Below are 20,822 nucleotides of genomic sequence, written 5' to 3' on the forward strand. Positions count from 1 at the left end.
CTCCATGAGCTTCTGGGCACTCTCCCAAGTCTCCCTCCTCTGTCCCAATTATCTCAATTTCCCAGTGTTGCCACATGCTGGGCATGTGTTGCCAGTGTTCCCAGTGTTGCCACATGCTGGGTCACCATTTACATTTGCAAATTTAATCTCCAAAGATCTGGCCATACTATGTCATGTTGAAACCAGAGGCAAACACATCTGTGTCCAACATGGTCTAGTGGACAGTCATCTCTTTTTCTGTTTATGATCATTTTTCTTTCTTTCTTTCTTTTTCTAGTACTGAGCATTGAACCCAGAGTGCTTAACCTCTGGGCAACATCCCAGCCCCTCTTTTTTTGCTGATGTTTTATTTTGAGACAGGGTCTTACTAAGTTGCTTAGAGCCTTGCTAAATTGCTGAGGCTGACTTTGAATTTATGATCCTCCTGCCTCTGCCTCTTGAGTTTCTGGGATTACGGGTGTGTGCCACCGCACCTAGGTTATATCCATCTATCTTGATAAAATATTTTTATGTCTCTTCAGTTACATTCCAAATCAGTAAAAGCAATACATATTTTCAATTGGAAAGAGGGTAAAGGCCATCATTTCCTTCTCATGTGGTCAGGAGGAACTATGGAGCCAGGATGACTGTATTTGAATACCTATCCCGAGTGATCCTGGGCAAGTCATTCAACCTCTTGGTGCCTTCAAGTTTTCATGGGCAAATAAAGTTAAAACCATCCCTCCTTCAGAGGGTTGTGGGAACTGAGTTACTCTACATAAATCAATAGCCCTAAATAAATGCTTGCTCAAATGGCTTGCTACTCGGGAGGCTGAAACACAAGGATCACTAGTTCAAGGCAGTCTGGGCAACTTAGTGAGACCCTGTCTCAAGCTAAAGTTTAAAAGGGCTGGGGATGTAGCTCAGTTGTAGAGAACCCCTGGGTTTAATCCCCAGAACTGAGGGGGGGTGGGGCGCGGGGGAAGGTAGGAGTTTTTATTAGTGGTAGAGTCTGGACTTAGCCTTGTGTTCAAGTTTTCTTTCTTTCTTTCTTTCTTTCTTTCTTTCTTTCTTTCTTTCTTTCTTTCTTTCTTTCTTTCTTTCTTTCTTTCTTTCTTTCTTTCTTTCTTTCTTTCTTTCTTTCTTTCTTTCTTTCTTTCTTTCTTTCTTGTTAAATAAAATAAAGTTCAGCTTAGCTTCCTGGGAAAGGCAGCAGGAGGGTCACAGTATCCATGGATGGCTTCTGCCTTGGTCAAGGCTGCTCCCTTCTCTCCTAACCAACTTCTGGTCCCCTCTCTCCAAGGCTCAGATGTCAGAATTTGTGCTGGTTCTGATTTCTGCTCCAAGCTACTGGCCTAGAACATGGCCCAAGTCCTAGATAGGTCCAGTGAAACTTTAGCCACTCTCTCCTCTGTGAGCTCTGTCTTAGGACAGGGCGCCCACACCTCAGCTGCCCTCCCAGGGTTGCTGAGTCCCTCTCTCTCCCTCCTAAGCCACCATGGGGCAGTAGGACTGCCCAGTGCCTAGCCCTGACTGCAGTCTCTGGTGCTCCAGCAGCCCAGTCCGGGTCTCCAGTCTGACCAGCTGTACTGAACCTTCACCAAGGGACAATGACCAAGGATCAAGTCCCAATCTCTTAAAGCCTTTCCTGGCCAGTGAAGCCTGAGGTTCCCTCTTGAGGGCCCAGTCTCTGCTGTCCTCCCATCTGTGCTCTTCTTCTCTTGGGACAGAGACAAACTTAAGGGTCCTGGAGGATTTGCTCATCACTAGAGAAAGTCTATGTAGGGCTCAGGCTGCAGAGACTGGTTTGTGGAGACCAGGGATCAGGACTGTGGGCAGAGCTGGGGGAGAGGATGGAAATGTGGAGTGGTAAGGGGTATTTCTAATGGAAGAAGAGGCAGGGTGGGGGTTACATGAGGCTGGGGCTGGGAGCAGGACAGTAAGCAGAGAGAAGGTGGGTGGGGTTCTTCCTCACAGTGCTTTGTGCCTGAACATCAAGGATGGTCCAGTGGTGGATTCTACAAGCAGCTTCTGTTTGGCAAGTATCCCCAGACAGTTACCACCCTCATCTATGACATGGCACCCTAGCAACTTCCTCCAAGATCTGTTGACGGTCCCAGGATATGATGAGGTGGCTTCAGAGTGCTCAGCATGTGCCTGGCATGGTAAGTGGCTGTTTAGGGCCCTGGCTCACTCCTGGTTGTGAGTCCCTTCTCAGGAGAGGGGATAGGTCGGGGGAGCAGAAGTGGTACACTCTTCCCTCAGATCTCACAGCCCGTGAATGTGAGAGGTGGCATCAGAACCTGGCCTCTTGTCCCAGACACACTTTTACCCAATTTCCATTGACCACCTGCCAAATCTCTTAAACAGACATGAAAGACCTTCCAAAGCTGGGCTGGGCGGGGATTCGCTTTTCGTTTCATGGGACTCCACTGCCCCCAAGTGGCAAATCCTTGAACATCATCCTTGTTTGCTCCCAAACTGTGAAGACCTCATTCTGGCGGAAAACCAAACCCTGCCCACCTTAGACAGCAATCTGTGAGCTGGGACAGGATTCTTGTCCTCTTGGGCCTCACCTGAATTCTTTAAAAAATGAGATAATGCCAGGTGAATTGAAATGTAAGATTAAATAACCAATTTATTTTTTTTTTCTGGTTCTGAGGATTGAACCTAGTAGAGTACTTAACCACTGACCCACATCCCCAGCCCTTTTTATTTATTTATTTATTTGTTTATTTATTTATTTATTTATTTATTTAATTTTGAGACAGGGTCTCTCTATAAGTTGCTTAGTGCCTTACTAAGTTGATAAGGATGGTCTTGAATTTGAGACCCTCCTACTTCACCCTCTGGAATCAGTGGAATGAGAGGCTTGCACTACCGCATCCAGCTCATCTATGTTTTCTGATTGAACTAATAATGGCCTATAAATGTTAGCTCTGGTTCTGTCAATCTCAGACCCTTTCTGCCTAAAGTGGGTGGCATTAATGTCCCCTTATCTTTGCCTTAATGAGTCAAAGGAAGCTGCAAATGCTAGGAAGGGTGCCCAGCACCAGGCCACAGACCTGGAGCCATGCTCTGCATACCATATGACCTAGAAGGTGTGAGGGTAGAAGAGCTGGCTTTGCTGAGATGAGAGCGGCCTGGCCCTGCATGCTCCCTGCTCAGACTCAAAATCCTCTAGAAGGAGCATCCCTCACCTTACAAGGGTCTGCTGCCATTAAAGCTGAAAGGACAGAGACAATTTCTCATGGTGGGGTCATGGATGTGGATGCTCCCCCAGACCCCTTTTCCATGGACAGGGGCAATTGCCTACCACATGTGAGGCTTCCAGGTGCCAACATGGACATATTCCTGCTCATTGACAGCCAGCTGGCACTCACGGGGCAGGTGCAAGGCTCAAAGTTGAGCTGGGCCAACCTCAGGCAGAGGACTGGGCCTGCTCTGGGATTTGTTCCCAGGTCTGGTGCTTCCCAGGCCTGGTCCTGTGTCACCAGAGCAGCCTGTTAACAGCATGGAACTGCTTCATGGTGCTGATCCCATCTCACAAAAAAGGAGGAGAGCAATCCCCTCCCTGCACACTCTTCTCTGAACACCCCCTCCCTTAATACCCTCCCTGCACACCCCCTCCCTGCACATTCTGCTCTGCACACCCCATTCTGCACACCCTCTCCCTGTACACTCCGCCCTGCACACCCCATCACTGCTGAGCATGTCTTCCACCACAAATGCAAGTGGAGGCATCTCAGGGTCTGCTGCCTCTGGTTCCCAGGAATGAGTCTGCTTGTCATCTTGAGGACAGAGGATGTACTGCAAGGTCAGGGTGGCAGGGGAATGTTGGGTAAATTTCCACAGTTCTAGTGTCCCTCATGGAGCAAGGCTTCTTGCCTTGGAAACTGACATAAATTTCCTGACAACACTGGTTTTGTTTTAGAGATAGGTGGATTTATTTTATAATTCTATCTTCTGCTAGATAGAGAACAAGAAAGTTTGTTGGATAGTGTTTCTATCATCTCTTGTGCCTGGCAATGTGTGTTTGTGGAAGCTTATGGGCTTGTCTTCTTGAGTTCTGACTTAGAGGGACTCAAACTTTGGCTGAGAGTCTCACCAGTTAATGGGATGATGGCCAGCATCTCATTGGGGTTTTTTTTCTTCCTGCCAAGGAGGAAAGCTTAAAATCTAAAATAATTAGTGAAGAACAAAAGACAAAGAGTCAGAAATATATTACAAAAGCAGAGCCCCTGATACATCCAGTCTAAACAAGAGCTGGAAATAGACAAAAGAAAAATGGCTCTGGTTTATTTAAGGGAATACATCAAAGGCAGGAATAAGGTTTCAAGGGTGGAATCTTGTTTTGTGATGTCTTGCAGTCAGCATGTTGATTGGCATTTTGGTAGGTCACACCCATTTCAGGTGCTATTTGGAACATGGCAGAGTTGGATATAATTCACACTGTCCCTAGCATTTGACCAAATAAAATGTCCACTGGTCATTCCCAGACACCAGATGTTTCTATTCACTAGGCTTTGATGCGCAGTGACCCACCCGCAACCCATGGATGGCTCATGAATACCAGTATGTCTGACTTTGTTAAAGTCAGGGGTGTTGTAACTTGCTTATGTTTCCTGCTATGTCAGCTGTAGTTTTTCTCAATGAGATTTAACATAGAAGTGTTTTTAAAGTAGATTGTGTTCTGACTTTCATATTATTACAGCTTGGCTCAGAATGAGGTTTGGACTTGGAAATGTGTGTTACTGTCTCCATTGTTATGGATGAGAAATGTCTGTGTCAGTGGTACTCTGGGGAGCACCATAGGCAGAACTGCTTGCCTAGTTTGTGACAGAAATTTGCAAGACAGGGCTGGGGTTTTGGCTCAGGGGTAGAACCACAGAATGTGTGGGGAAATCCTCAACATCACATTAAAAAATAAAATAAAGGTATTGTTTCCAACTACAATTAAAACAAAATATTAAGGAAAAAAGAAATTTGCAAGACATGTCAAAGTTCAGAATGATCTCTGTCTCTATATTTCTATACAGACACCAAAATAAAACTAAAGTTATTATTGATGGATGAAGTAAACATGAGGGTTTTGGGCCAAATAATTGGAACACTTACACTGAAAGTGTAAGTTTGCAGAAAGATTATGAATCATACATCTCCTATCAACCTACTGTTTTATTTATTTGTACAAGGGCAGTTTTCTGTGTAATAGAATCTACTGAAGACTCCCATATTTGTTTAGTGTTTGACAGATTCAAAGAGAATTAGCATACTATTATCTTATTTATCATCATATTTAAAGCAAAATAGGGATGTGATTTTATTTTTCAAGTTTTAGATTACTTTGTTTCAGTTGGATAAAATCAGGCCAAGGAGTATAGTTCCCTAATTTACTTTATTCCTTGTTTCTGACTTTTGTTGTAGAAATTTAACTTGTGTAACAATATATTTAGCATGCATAAAAAGAGAAAAATTAGTGCCATAGGTAAACAAAGTATGCATCAGACAGTATGTTAGGTATTCACAATGGTATTAGTATCAGTCACAAACAAAAAATGAAATCCTGTAATTTTCAGCAAAATAGATGGAACTGGATGATTTAATGCTAAAAGATGAAAGACAGACACAGAAGAAAATGTATCACAAGCTATTATCTATTATATATGGCAGGTAAAATAAAATCAATGTGAAAGCAGAATATTGACTCTGGCCAGGAAGGATTCTGGGCATCAAGAGTGGAAGAAGGGGGAATTGAATATTACCAGTACATGTGCATGCATTTATGAAAATATCACACCAAATTTCATTACTATGTATAGTGAATATGTCAGAATAAAATCCATCATCGCACATATTTATTGATTCTGCAGTAAGAATACCTAAAATTCTACTCTCTTTGGAATTTCTAGTATATGATGCAAGGATTATTAACTATTTTTCTCTAATAACCACTGTTCTCTATACATGCAAATGTTTTTGCCCAGATTACACACATAGAGTATGCAATAGATTTCTTTCTGTGTCTGGATCATTTCCCTTACCATGGAGTCTCCAGCTTCAGCCATTTATTTATTTTTTTAACAGCTTTGTGTAGTTTTGTTAACCATTCAAGTTCAGTAGCATCTGGTATGATTTGCACAGAACTGGGATTGAAAAGTAAACAGATATTCAGCATCTAACAGTTTGAAAGAAGCCACTACATACTCTTCATAAAGATGTTTTTACAGAGCCAATATAGTACCTGCCATTTACTCAGTACACCAAGTGCACTGAAGTAGAAAATATGCAAAAATAAAGACAGCTACACCAAAAAGACTAACACTTTAGAAACAGATTAAATCACTTTCAGTTTCTCCCCCTTTATCCCCTAAAACAACACCTTATAGTCTGGATCTACATAAGCAGTCCTACATCAGCTTCTAGAATATTTGTGAGTAGGGAAAAAATAAAATGACAATGGCCGGTACAATCTTAGGATATTCAGGAATGGAAGGAGAGAAAGTCAGTTCTTAGAACAAATTAGTCAGCTTCCGTCTCGTCAGCAGGGTCTTTGGATTCTTTGTTCTTCTGTCCCTCTTCAATGTGCCTACTTTTCTCTCACTAATGCTCCAGTATGGCAGCCATTTGTGCATCTCAGTTCTCTTTGCTAGTCAGTTTCTCTTCCTCCATTTTATTGAAGTTGTTTTTTTTTCTATGGCTTTCTGAAGCACTTCTTTCTCATGCTCTTGACCTCAGCTTCACAGGACTTAATCTTTCTTCTACACTTCTAATTTCTTTTGAATTTCCTACAAGGAAAGATGCTTATTTTTAGAGGGGAAAGGGGGAATCTAGGACAGATTATTTTGACAGAGAGCTTAGAATCGGCTCAAAAGCCTAGCCTGAGTCACATTTCCAGTTCTTTCATCTGAATATCAGAAGCAGCCATGGTGAAAAGAAGATAAGAGACTGGCAGTGTATTCTACACAATCCATAGGTAAGGAGAGCACTGCTGAGTCCAAGCCCCCTGGCCACACCCTTATCCATGTTATTTTAAATGGCAACATATTCTTTTCTTTCTGGGGTTTGAACCTAGGGTTGCTTAGCCACTTACATGTGTTGCAGTAATTCACTTGCAGGTCAGCATGGGAAAAGAAAGAAGAAGCAGAGCAAGCAAAGCAGCAGCAGGAAAAAAAAGTCCTTTATTGTGTACAAGCAATCTTTTTATAGTATTGTGAACAAAGAAGGCAGCCTTCCAACATCAATAAATCAGGTCTTTCAGCTAATTAAACATAGCAGACAGAAGTTTTACTTTCTAATCAGAAATGACCCGCTTCTCATGGCTAATCTATCCTCAGCCTGGAGTATGCTGAGCTTTGCTCTTTGTTAAGAACAGATAATAAAATTTTTCTTAGCGCCCTCCTAGCCCACTTGGCAGAACATCCTATTTGTAGGTAAGTCCTCCCAAGGACAGCAGATACCTCATTTTCAAGCATGTCTGCTGTTACCTATCTATACCTTGACAGAATATCCCATTTGCAGGCAGACTCCATCAAGGACAGTAATAGTAACGCAGTCACATCTGATTCTCTACATACATGTATCCCCAGTCATTTTTATTTTTACTTAGCACCTTTGCTAAACTGATGATGCTGACCTTGGACTTTTGCCCTCTTCCACCTCTAGCATCCTTAGAAGTGACTGGGACAACCCACAAAGCCTTTTTCAGTGTTTCACTGTAATTAACTACATGTATTAGATTTTGGCTATGCTCTTATCCACACTCATGGTGAGTGTGGAGAATGACTTAACTTCTAGTCTCTGCTTCAGATCAGTGAGTGGCCAAAACCAGGATTCCCTTGGACCCTGAAATCATTCTGCCATGTCCTAAGCCACTTTGGTCTGTTAGAGTCCAGTCCCTCCTTCAGCTGCCTGCATGGAGTGAGGCTGTAGATTTGGACCCACAGTTGCTGAACAGTGATGGGTCACAATTTGGCAGGTCAGGAGCCCTGCCTCTTCTCCTAGCACCTCTCACCAAGTGTCCCAGGAAGAGGCTTTCAGAGCAATCCTTAGCCTTCCTCCCAGGCTTTGTACATATAATCAGCCACCTGATTCCTCTTCTTTAGAATGGGCCCCAAAATCTATTCTCTGTAGCCCCAGGGAATAAGATAGAGAGTAAAATGGTCAGGCTGTCAGGATAATGGGCCCCCAATTTAAGTTGTTGTTGTTGTTGTTGTTTGTTTGTTTTGTTTTTGTTTCTTCTTGTTTCTTTTCCCCCTAATCAAAACAAAACAAACAAACAAAAAAAAAAAACACAAACAAAAAAAACACCACTCCATGAAGTCAGCCTATAGAAGCAGCCCAAACATTAACAGCCAAGCCTCTATCCCAGAGCAAGGGAAAAATGAAAGTAGGGGCAGACTCAAATGGAGGTTACAGGTAAGTTCAAACTAAAAGGGCACAACCAATAGCCTTGATGCTTTTCCAATACCTGTTTAACACAGAGTTCAACCAACAGCCCTGGTAATTTTACAATACGCATCTTTTAGCACAGATTCTGATCACTTTCCCTACCCAGAAGGGACATAAGCCCCTAGATTAGTACATGTAAGTGGAAACCTACTGCCAGATTCCCTTCAGCCTTGCAAGACTTCTCTTTTTCTTTTCACTGAATAAATTCTACTCCTTTCACTCTTGCCTTCCATTATTATCCAAGGATCTCCTTCATATTCGTGAGAAAAGAAGAACCCAGAAAGAAATTGGCAGTCAGCTGCTAGGGCCCACAATTAAGAGCTGGAATGTGCCACTCGACTTAAAGGAATCCCCATATCTATCACAACCCTGTTGTCAAATTGGTCTAGAAAGAAACACAGACGAATGAGTCCATCACGCAGCCTCTCTGGACAAGGACGCCTCCTTCACTGACTACACAGAGGCCCAACCCATCCCTGCCACAGGTACCTTCACAGCCTCATTGATCACTTGGACTTTGCGCAATGGGCAGAACTTTGGAATCAGATTTCTGAAGAAGGCCAGTGGTTCAGTGGTGCTCCAGGGCTCACAGGAAGCTGCGGGGTCAGGGGGCGTGTCAGAGAAGCGCAGGTGGGGAAAAAGAAAAGCCAAACTGGAGGCGGCTGAGTGATCATCCTACGCTTTCCCATATGCACCCGGGAAGGAATATCTCCAAACTGCACAAACCGCTGTTCCCAGCGCCCCTCACCCCGGGAAGGTCCAGGCTGTCTCTCTCAGGCTCCACTGGGGCTGGGAACATGGAGTCTCAGCCCACTCCACCACACAGGAGTGCACGTGCAGCAGCTCTGGGGTCAGTGACAAGGCTCAACCCAGCACAGCCTCCTAAGGGCAAGAAGTCAAGGAGAGCAGGGTGGTCCGGCGTGTTCCTGACCTTCTCCAATCTGCGCAGGAGGAGCTCTTAGCGCGCTCGGATACGTGAGTGCAGCGAGCTATCGCCTAGCAGTCCACGCGAGCCCAGCACCAACGCGCGGTCCGCGGTGGACGCGGATGCGCGCAGCCTCTCCCATGAGACGCCGTCAATAGGCGCCATCATCAACTGCTAGGTATTGCGCGGTCCAAGGTCCCCAGATAAAGTCGCTCACGTTGCTCCAAGGCCGTGCGCGCACGCCTCTACGTCACGGCGCGGGGCCTCGGGTTGGCTACACAGCTGGGGGCTGCGCGTCTGAACAGACCGAGGTATATGGCAGCGCGGGTGTGCGGGCTTGGTCCATTTTCACAGCAGCAGCTGGACGGCATCCCCAGGGGTGAGGGTGCAGGCGTCAAATACCAGCAGCATTCGGGGTAAAACCCAGCTCAGTGACTATCTGTGGAAGCCCAGGAACTTGCGTACCGGGACGCCCAGCCGCGGAGACCGTGTTAACACGCGGAGACTGAACAGCGCACTTCTGAATGTTGAAGGGCTGATCGAAGAAAACTGGGAAGCAGCTTTAAAAGCTCTCAGAATGTAGGAAATGCTGGAATACGCCTGTAATCCCAGCAGCTCCGGAGGCTGGGCTGGAGGGTCGCAGGGGCAAATACATCCTCCGCAATTCAGCGAGGTCCTGTATCAAAATAAAATATATTTTTTTAAAGGGCAAGGAATGTGGTTCAGTTTAAGCACAGCTGGGTTCAAACCCTAATACCACAGGGGAAAAAAAGTCTTAGATTTTAATGAGAGTAGTGTTTCGATGTAGCCCCCCAAAAAACCCCAATCAAAATCATTAGCTTCTTTCCTTGTCAGCAAGATTTTTACAAAAAAATATCATCAGTGGCTGGGGTTGAAGTTTCTGGGAAGAACGCTTCTCTGGCATGTGTGAGGCACTGGGTTCAACTCTTAGCACCACATATAAATAAATAACTAAAGGTGCATCAACAATTAAAATAATAATAATAAAGTCAGCAGGATTTCTGCAGAAAGCTCCTCGTGGTTTCAGGTTTCCTCTTGTGAAAGTTAGGTCTGCAATCAAGCTTGTTGCTATGCAAATGTTATTTCTGTTTTCTTACTAAAAACTTGTGAAACTTCTGTCCTACCTAAGAATATGAAACAAAAAGTAACTGCTATGTTAATCACCATGTAGTGTAACCACCCACTAGGTATAAAACTCAAAGTTTTATCTCCAGGCTGGAGGTCCAGAGATTTTTCAGCTTTAGCCCCTCTGGACCTGTGTAGGTTAAATAAACCTGCTTCCTAAAAATTCCTCAGGTGTATGGCATCATCTGTCTTACATCAATAAACCTTACCAGCACCTCTAGGACACCTCTAGGATACCAATTCTAAGATGACAGTTTATAGCTTTGAAAATCAGAAAGATCCCAAATCAAAACCTCAAGGCCTTTGTAAAATAAGAACAAACCAATTCCAAAACCAGTAGAAGGAGATAATTAAAATCAGAACCAAAGTCTATAAAATAGACAATAAAATAATACAAAGGATCATTTAAAGCATCAATGAAATTAAGAGTCGGTTCTTCTTGGGAAGCCAAGCAGGAGAATCACCATTTCAAAGTCATCCTCAGCAACTTAGAGAGGCCCTAACAAACTGAGCAAGACCCTATCTAAAAATAAAATGCATAAAGGACTGGGCATGTAGCTTAATGGTTAAGGGACCCTGGGTTCTGAAGGGTTATGGAAAATAATATTCCTACAAGATAGCCACCCCCACCCCAGGAAAAATGGAAGAACAGTGTGGCTCAGGAGGAGGGGGAAAAAACTAGCCAAATATTAAACCTCTCCCAGTACATCCTTTCCCAGTAACAATTGCCTGGAAAGAAAAAGCAAACTTTCATCCCTTTCAGGGTACAGCCCCAGCATCTTCACCAAAAGCCAACATTCACTTCTTCCCAACCACAATGGGCTCTGAAGCAGGGAAGCAGATACTGAAAAGCTGAGCCCTGGACTTTTACCTTTTCCCATTGCAAATGGGTCCTGGAAGGAGAAAAGCAAATAGTGAAATCTAGGTAAAAATGGGTCCCAGAATAAGAAAGATAAACAGTGAACACTTAGTTCTGAGCTTTCCCCAGGGACAATGAGTTTCAAAGTTTTTACAACTGCTTTCTTGAGTTGAAATTTTAACCTGCACAACTAGGTTCCTGACTGTCTGAACAGAACAGTGTTCTGTTATAATCTCCAATGATATTAATTCACCCTCATTGTAAACTATAAATCCCAGACTTCTGTACCCTGTAAGCCATTTCCATACCTAGAAAATAAATCCTTTCTTGCCTGATTGATTGACTCCACTGCAGGCAGGGGAAAAAAAAAAAACAAAAAACTTGCTGATCTTTTTGAAGTCTGCTTCCATCCCAGTTACTTGTATTTTCATTATGGTGCCAAATTATTTTTGCTTACAAGTTTAATTCCTGGCACCAAAAACATATACAGTTTGTTCTTTGAAAAGATAAAGAAAATAGATAAATTTGTAGCCAAACTAACAAAAACAAAACACTCAAATTAAAAAAATTAGAATTGAAAAAGAAAAAAATCACCACAGACATCATAAAAATCCAGGGGATCATTAGAACCTATTTTGAAAACTGATATTCTAAGGTTGGGGTTGTAGTTTAATGGTACAGTGCTTTCCTAGTGTGTGTGAAGCACTAGGATCTATCCTCATAACTATATAAAAATATAAATAAATAAAGGTATTGTGTCAATTTACAACTAAAAATATTTTGAAAAAACAAAACTTATACTCTAATATTTTAGAACACCTAGAGGAAATGGATACATCTCTAGACATACATAACTTGCTGAAATTTAATCAAGAAGTTTTAGGAAAACTAAACAAAACAATAAGAAGCAATGAAATATAAGCAGTAATAAAAACTGTTCCACCAAGAAAAACCAAGGTCCAAATAGATTCTCAACTGAATTCCACACCAGACCATCAAAGAAGATATCATGCCAACACTCCTCAAATAATTCCATGAAATAGAAAGGGGTAAAATTCATCAAATTAATTCTATAAAACTAGTATCATCCTGATACCAAAACCAGTTAAAGATACATCAAGGAAAGAAAACTATAGACCAGTATCCCTGATGAAATTAGATGCAAAAACCTTAATAAAATATTGAGAAGTCATAATCAACTGATTTTGGAACTCATTTGTTTTTGTTTGTAAGGGCCTTGAGGTGCATCATTTATATAGGATCTATCTGATTTTCTCAGGTAGGCACTCAAAACTATAAACTGTCTTCTTAGAAAAGCCTTCATATTTCTCCGTGGTTTCTGGTATGTTTTATCACTATTTTTGTTTGAGTCTAAGAATTTTAAAAGTTTCTTCCTAGTTTTCTTCTATTATCTATTCATCATTCAAAAGTGTATTGTTCAATCATATTCAATATTAAGAAGATTGTACATCGTGACCAACTTGGTTTCATACCAGGGATGCAAAGATAGTTTAACATATGCAAGTCAATAAAGGTAATTTACCACATAAAGAGAATTAAGGACACAAAGCATATAGTTATGTCAATAGATGAAGAAACAGCGTTTGACAAAGTCCAGCACCTGTTCATGTTTAAAACACTAGAGAAACTAGGGGAAGAAGAAACTGACGTCAGCATCATACAGGCTATCTGTGAAAAACCCAAGGCCATCATCATAGTGAATAAGGAAAAATACAAAGCATTTCCTTTAAAGTCTGGAACCAGACAAGGATGTCCATTCTCACCACTCCTGTTTAATATAGCATTACAACTTCTAACCAGTGTGTGTTAGAGAAGGAAATAAAAGGATAAAAATGGGAAAGGAAAAATAAAATCATCACTGTTGATGACATGATTGCATACATAGAAGTTTCAAAAACTCCACAAGAACACTGCTGGAGCTAACAAATTCAGCAAATTCACAGGTTACAAAATCGACATGAAAACTCAATGGTTTTCCAGAAGGGGCACAGGGTTTCAAGAATCAGTATCTTGAGGATGAATGTGACCTCTGGAAGTAGACAGATGGCACTCAGTTTCCATCTCCACCAGTGACCATCATGGTGACCTAAATGAACTAACTCACTCCTGTGTTGCTTCATGCATTATGGTTATGAATTCATTTTTCTCTTAAAACACCCTTGTCTTTTTTTTTAACCTTTCTTTATATGTAATTCCTATGTACTACTGGCTTCTATCAGTATCTTATTCAAATTTATCCGTGTGTGTGTGTGTGTGTGTGTGTGTGTGTCTGTGTGTTATACATTGCTTTCATTCTTTGTGATGTTTTCTCCATAGCTCATATTTGGAGATAATCCCCTGCAAACATATTTAGATTAATTCCTTGCACTTAAGCCTCAGAGTGTGTTCCATCAATACATAGGTGTTACCTTCCTGCAATCCCCTCCCAGTTGGAGACTACTACAAACCCTCTGAGCTGAAGCTAGCTACATTGGCCTTCACAGTTCTTTGTGAAGACATGTTCCCAGGTGATGTTTTCACTTGGAGATTTAGCAAATTCTTTGATCGATGCTCTATATTTTAAAAATAAAATATTTTTATTTGTAAAAAATACTGTCTTACTCTATGACATCATATTCTTTCCTATTTGATGTTTCAAGTTGTTCATTTTTAGCATTGTTGTGATACAGATGAGGCTTCTCTTTACAATTTCCATAGTGTGCTTTTTATCACCATGCCTGTGGGTGCATGATACCTGTTTTAAAATTTTTCTTGTCATAGGAAATATAATATATTGTTGTTTCTTAGTTTTCTTAATTCAGTGCTTAGTCGCTTCCCAAAAATTTTCCAAGAACTTCCCAGAAGCTCCAGAGGCATTCACTCAAGGAATTATTCCCACTGGAGAAGAGCACTGGGGTGTTGATCTAGTGCTGATGTTCTGAGTGTCACTATCCAACACTTAACATTATAAGAAAAGGATGGATCATATGGTTTAGTGGAGGCATTTTGATTTTGGAATCAGGCAAAGTGGACCCCAAATCTCAGCCCGACTCCTTAATAATTGTGGGACTTTAGACACGTTCCTTTATGTTAAACAGTTATATGAACCACACTTATAAGAAAATGCAGAATGATACTGAGGGTCAAATTATAGGCAATTCTTCAGTCTTATCTGTATCCACAAACTTGATGATGTGCTTCTACTCCTACTCTTGTCAAAACTCAGAATCTCTTTCCCAAACCTTGAATCTGAGCTTTTCTTATTTTCTATGGCCTATCGAGAGCTGTGATCATGAAAGTGTATTAATTGGATAGATAAGATCAAAATTCCTTGAATGATTTTGCTTTTGCTTTCATAACCCTGTCATCTCCATGAGATGAAGCCCACATTAGCATTTTGGAGGATGAAATATCATGAGGAGGAGGACCAAGGTGCTCCAGTTGACAGCCAGCCTACCCTCTGAAGTCCAGCAATCTTATAAAAAATCAGCTAATTATATGCAGCATTCAGACCCCAGCTGAGTCCAGCCTAGATGAATGACCAGCCCAAATCATGAGCTAATACACTTTAAAGTATTTATATCCAGTGATTTATAACTAATATATTCACTATCTTAATGCCAAGATTAAATCACATGTGACTTAATGTTATTCGGCAAATAAGAGGTGCCATACATGTGCTGATTTTCTTTTCTCCTACCTTAAAAGTTAGATCTCTCATTAGATGGTGTTGAATTATACAGAAATATATGCAGGCATATATTGGTGCTAAACTCTCATAGTGCCCATCCCACAGAAGGAAACAGATTTCACAGCCTGGCCATTAGGTCAAATTTCAAAATCATATGTTCCTTTATCTTCTTTAATTAGAGCTTAACTGAAGAGATCTAAATACATGTGACCCCCCACCTCCCTGGACTCCCACCTTCCTTTGTTTGCTGTGTGATATATGAAAGGAAAATGGCTTTGTGCCCAGCATCAAATGAGAAATAGTGGGAGAAATAGTGGCCTACTTTGAATACTTGTTGGTAGGAGCTCCTTGCTCTTTCTGAAGGTAGTCTTTCCTTGGCTTTGGACCAAGGAGAAATATTACTAAGAAGTTTTATTCTTTTCCTGTGGTGCTGAAGTCAGGGGAGCCATAGCTCTGCAAGCTGGAGTGTGACCACTGTGAATTGAGATGTGTTGAAATAAAAAAGAGTGAGTTTTCAAGATACAGCTCCAAAAATATAAATACTTCATTAATAATTTTATTTGATAATATTCTGCATATATTGCTTAGGGCCTCTCTTAGTTGCTGAGGCCATTTGAACCTGCCATCCTCCTGCCTCAGCCTCTCAAGCCGCTGAGATTACACTTGTGACTCACATTTTGTTTGAGTCCGACATTGCTGCTTTAGGGTATTGTTTCCCAGTTCAGAGATCAAGATACTTCCTGATAAGACCAGAGAGCAGAAAAGTATTTAAAAAATTAAAGTAATTGCTAATCTTTTATATTCATGAATAATATATAAACATATAATTAAGGTTGATATGAGACAGGGTTCAATGCACATATCTTCCTGGATAGTATAGATTCCGCTACTCAGAGGAAGTCATGTCTTAAAACATCTGCAGTTTGAATTTCTGGGTTCAATATATAGAACCTCAAAAGAAAAAGAAAATAGTCAGCCATGGTGGGGCACAACAGAAATCCAAGTTAGAGGCCTTTCCAAGTTAGAGGCCACCTTGTGAAACAGAAAAAACCTCGTCTCAAAATTCAAAAAAAAAAAAAAAAGAGAGAGAGAATAAAAGGATTGGGGATGTAAATGAGGGATAGAGAGTCCCTGGGTTATATCGCTAATACTGGAGAAAAACCAACCAACCCACGAACAACAACAACAAAAAAAACAGGAGCCGAGAACCTGTCGTTCTGTTCTCATTCATCCTTGGTTGGGTGCAATCTACTGTCACTCAGAGCGTTGGCTCGCTGGGCTCTGTTCGAGGGGGCGGGCCCTGAAGTCCTGTCCAATCAGGGGCACGTGGGTGAGATCTGTCCAATCCAGCGCAGAGCCCGTGACGAGGGGGCGGATTTCTGCCATCTAGCGCCGCTGTTCTCCGGAGCCCGTCATTCTTCCGGTCCACCTGCAGCTTCGTTGTCCTGTGTCCTGCCGTCCGCGTCGCTCTACCACGGAGGCGCTCGGGACCCACAGGAGAGCGCTGCGCTCCCGAATGCCGGGAAATGGTGAGTGAGCGGGGGAGTCTGGAGCCCGGGCGCTGCGTGGAACTGGCAGGACTGGCGCGGCAGGAACCTGAAACGGTGGGTGGGACGCCCGGTCCTCTTCAGTCTGCAGCCCCGAGTCCTCCTTGGGGCAGCGCGGCCCTCAGCCGTCCTGGCCGTCCTAGCGGAGAGCAGGTCCGCCACGGCGGGGACCCAGCCCCCTCTCGGATCACTGCGTGGTCGCCTCGGCCCTGACTGAAGCCCTGTCTGGGCAGCAGCCTGCCAGCAGCCCGACCTCGACCCAGCTGTGCGGTGAGACCAGGGACCATCCTCAGGAAGGGTCCACCTCTGTGCATGGTGTTCCTGCGTGAGAATAGCTGGGGTCTGCGGGGACCCCAGCTCCCCCACTTCCTGGGCCTCCCGAATGTGCGGGAAGCGGCACGTCCAACCCAGAGCAGCCTGTCCTGCAGCCTGGCTCTTTATAAATGCCTAAGTTATAGATAAACTCCTAGATTTCCAGCTCCCTGTTCTTATTGCAATGCTGAATTCTCCTCTCCAGGTTGTGAACTATTTGTTTCCCATGCTACATTTCAAATGGACATATTTTTCTCCAAGTATTGAATGGCACTTTTTAAAGATTTTGTGTTCTGTTTTGAGGGTTTGTTTTGTTTTGTTTGTTTGGTTTTTTTTTTATGAGAGGAGAGCGGAAAATTGCTTGAGCATTTGGGGGAAAAAAATATGTGTGCTTTTCCCTTTCTCTTTCCTAAGCACAAAAACTTACCACTATTTTTTTTTTTTTTTGAGTTGAGATTCTCCTCTGTAGACTTAATTGTGTGAAGTGTCCACACTTCATCCTCCCATCTTTTCTTGGCCCTCGGTTTGATAACTGCCTGACACAAAGTGCTGCAACCCCATGTCTAAATCCTCCTGGAGTGTCTAGTGTACACATTCCCTGGGTCGTGTGCTCCTTGAGAATAGCTGGAATTGTGAGGGTGGAGCTTCTCAGAAAATAACTGAATGTCCTGCCCTGATCTTTCTTTCATCTAAAAGGCATGTCAATTGTTTCTTTTATTAGCTACTGTGAATAGCACTTCAATGAAAATGAGAGTACAGTCATTTCTTTGACATACTGGTTCCAATCCCTTTAGATATGTACCCAGAATTATTGTTACTGGATTATATGGTAGCTCTATTTTTAGTTTTTTGAAGAATATTTATGCTATTTTAAAAACTGTACAAGATTTATATTCTAACCAACATTCTATAAGGGTTTTCTTTTCCTCATATGTCTGTACTCTGAAGCACTTGTTATCTTGCAACTTTTTGATAATAACCATTTTAACAACACTGTTCAGGCTGCAGGAGGTCTGCTATTGATTGGTGCATTAAGTCCCTAATGTAATTTAGAATACAGTCTGTCAAGTTGCCACTAGAAGAGTGTGCTGTGACTTTTTCTGAGATCTGTGGATTTTAACCCCTTTTCTTCACTACTGGTGGGGATTGTGGCCCTAAGGAGTACTTGCATAACAAAGTAAAACCACTTGTTTATGATCTATGGAGATTTACACATGCTCAGTTACCTTTGCTCACAGAAGATTAGGATGAAAACCCAGGAAGAAAAGGTGTTGAAGTTGAGGCTCTCAGTGCCTGGACAGACTCCTTCTAGGAAGAATTGGAGTTATTACTAGAGTGAACTGTGGGAGAGAGCTCAGGAAGTGCCAAATTCCCACTCAGGCTGCTAGTGGGAGCCTATATTTTCCTTTTTATCTTTATAATTCTGGCTAGACAGCAGTTGGCAGAGTGTGCTGGCAGATGGAGAGTCACTCTATGGATAAACTGAAACCTTCAAGATTTAACTAATTGTCATCCCTGGTCCCAGACCACTCATGAAAGTGGTCTTGATACTTGTGTATATGTATGTGATCCCTTCCTCTCTCAGCACTAGGTAAATAAGATGCAAACCAGAGAAAACTTTAGAGTTCAGATATATATGGTCCCAATCTTCCTCTCCTAAGTGTCTCAACTCATTTGTGACCTGACTTTGTCTAAGGTCTTGAAATGTGTAGATATTTATGGAAACAGTGTATCCATAGAGAAAGGGAGAGGCAGGAGTCTTCTATTCTGCTGAATTTCCAACATTATCCTCCATTAACATCTTCCTTTTATTGTGGTGCTGGGGTTTAAACCCAGACCTTGCATATTCTGCATGCACACTCTACCAGTGAGCTGTGTGCCCCCAAGCCCAGCACCTACTTTTAGATTGGATTGATCATACATTCAAATCTGATGTAATTCTTGATAAGTTTTGGATTGGTATTGGCCTTTCTATTGCTCTTGACAATAGAAAATTTACATACATGTGGATTCAGCTATGGGTTTTGTTTTCATTATGAATCCTTAGTCACTATTAATGCACAATTAGAGTTTCATAATATATATTAGTGTCAAGTAATGACAACTACTTGTTTTGCTCTTAGAAATCAGAGGGGGTTTTGGCTAATTTTGTATGTATTTTACAGATGAATTGTAGGGTGTTTTGTCCTTTCTTTCACTAAAAGGAAAGCACGCTGAAATTTTGATGGATAATGTTGGAAATTAACTGTGAGGAAAATGATAATCTGTAGAAGGATGAGTTTTATCATCTACACATTGTGTGTGTGATTGAGTCTTTTATTTGCTTTTGTAAATTTTAATTTTCTGGTAAATTATAAATATTTCCTTTGAAAGCATGCATACACATGAAGTATCACGTGGATGAGACAGCTCTCTAATACTTATCTGATGTTTTTTGTGGTTAAACTGAATGTAATGTGACCAAAAATGTGGCTGGGTCCTAGAAATCATTTTTCCCCACTTTATTATTTATTCCTAAGACGCAAACCAGAGAAAACTTTCCCCTCCCTCTAGATTTCAATTGTTTTGACCAGAATTGCTGGATCCTCACATGTTTTTTATAGTTCACACATGCACTGTGCTGATGGTGTATCATGTATCTTCATAGCCAGTTTCTGTAAGCACAAATTACATTTTCTCTTTAGTTCATAATCCATTTATTCCATGTTTTTTTATTATTGTTTAATTTTATCTAGCTGATGTGACTTTTTTTTTACATTGCTCTAAGATTCCTTAAGATTTTTGGAGCCTTTTTATGAGTATTAACTATTGAGATATCTCCTTTATAAATCACTCAAGCCTGCTTTTTTTTTTTTTTTTTTTTTTTTTGGTGTCCTGTCTTTTTCTTTCACATTAAAAATGTTTGGTTATATGTGAGGGAATTATTTTCATCCACTATGTCACTTCTCTTTTTACCTTTTAATGGTAGCATTTGATGAATAAAATTTTTATTTTAATGTTGCCCAATTTTATTATTTTTTAACATGTTGTTTTGTATAACTTTGAAAATAACTCCCTTGTTTTGGTTCTTAGGATTAGAACCAAAGGAGTGCTACCACTGAGCTACATTTCAGCCCTATTTGAAATTTATATATTTAGATGCATATAATTTTTATAGCTTTATTGTAGTATAATTGACATATAATAAGACAGGGTCTCACTAAGTTGCCCAGGCTGCCATAGAAATTTCTATCTTCCTGTCCTAGCTTTCCAGGAAAGCTGGTATTATAGATGTGTACCACCGTGTCCACCCTGTAACTCTCTTTGTTATAATAATTTTTGAATGTTTTGATTTGCTTTTGTATTTAAGTGTCAGAGGACAATGATTTATCATGTGATATGAGGAAAGGCCACAATTGCATTTATTATCAGTCGCACAGATACCCCATTTTCCCAGCAGCTTTCTTTGGAAACGATGCCATTTTTCTACTTTCCTGCAGTGCAAACTCTTGTAACTTATCATTGTCTAAATTGCAAGTGTCTCTTTAAAGGTTCTGTCTTTAGATCAATAGGTCTGTTTATTCATCTTATTATGAGGTGTACATTAACTGCTGTAACGTTATAGCATTCAGCCATGTGTGGCATAATGACCTTTTGGTTGGTGATAGACCGCATGTACAGTGACAGTTATCACATATAGCCTAGGTATGTATAGTGTACCATGTAGGTATCAGTGCTCTGTGTGATGAATGCAAAATAAAAAATTACTTTACAGTGATTTACAGCATTATCATCTACACATGGTATGTTTGCTTCCATAAATTTAAATTTTGTGATAATTTTACATATTTCATTTTTTAGTTGTAGATGAACATAGTACCTTTACTTTTATTTTATTTTTATGTGGCACTGAAGATCAAACTCAGTGCCTCA

At 41.3% G+C, this 20,822-nt stretch overlaps 1 protein-coding gene and 1 pseudogene across 1 annotated transcript in view; one reads left to right on the forward strand and one right to left on the reverse strand.

Moving 5' to 3' along the window:
• Positions 1-5,358: 5,358 nt before the first annotated feature.
• On the reverse strand, positions 5,359-7,142 carry LOC107159723 (annotated as a pseudogene).
• Positions 7,143-16,426: 9,284 nt separating this feature from the next.
• The window catches only part of LOC107159722 (zinc finger protein 708-like), a 35,916-nt gene continuing 31,520 nt past the window's right edge, over positions 16,427-20,822 (forward strand). Inside the window, exon 1 of the mRNA XM_015506333.2 lies at positions 16,427-16,580. Within this exon, the coding sequence (XP_015361819.2) occupies positions 16,578-16,580 (3 nt within the window). The 5' untranslated portion in view covers positions 16,427-16,577. The remainder of the gene's footprint in view (positions 16,581-20,822) is intronic.

This window comes from Marmota marmota, unplaced genomic scaffold (assembly GCF_001458135.2).
Source record: "Marmota marmota marmota unplaced genomic scaffold, marMar, whole genome shotgun sequence".
Classification (NCBI taxonomy): Eukaryota; Metazoa; Chordata; class Mammalia; order Rodentia; family Sciuridae; genus Marmota; species Marmota marmota.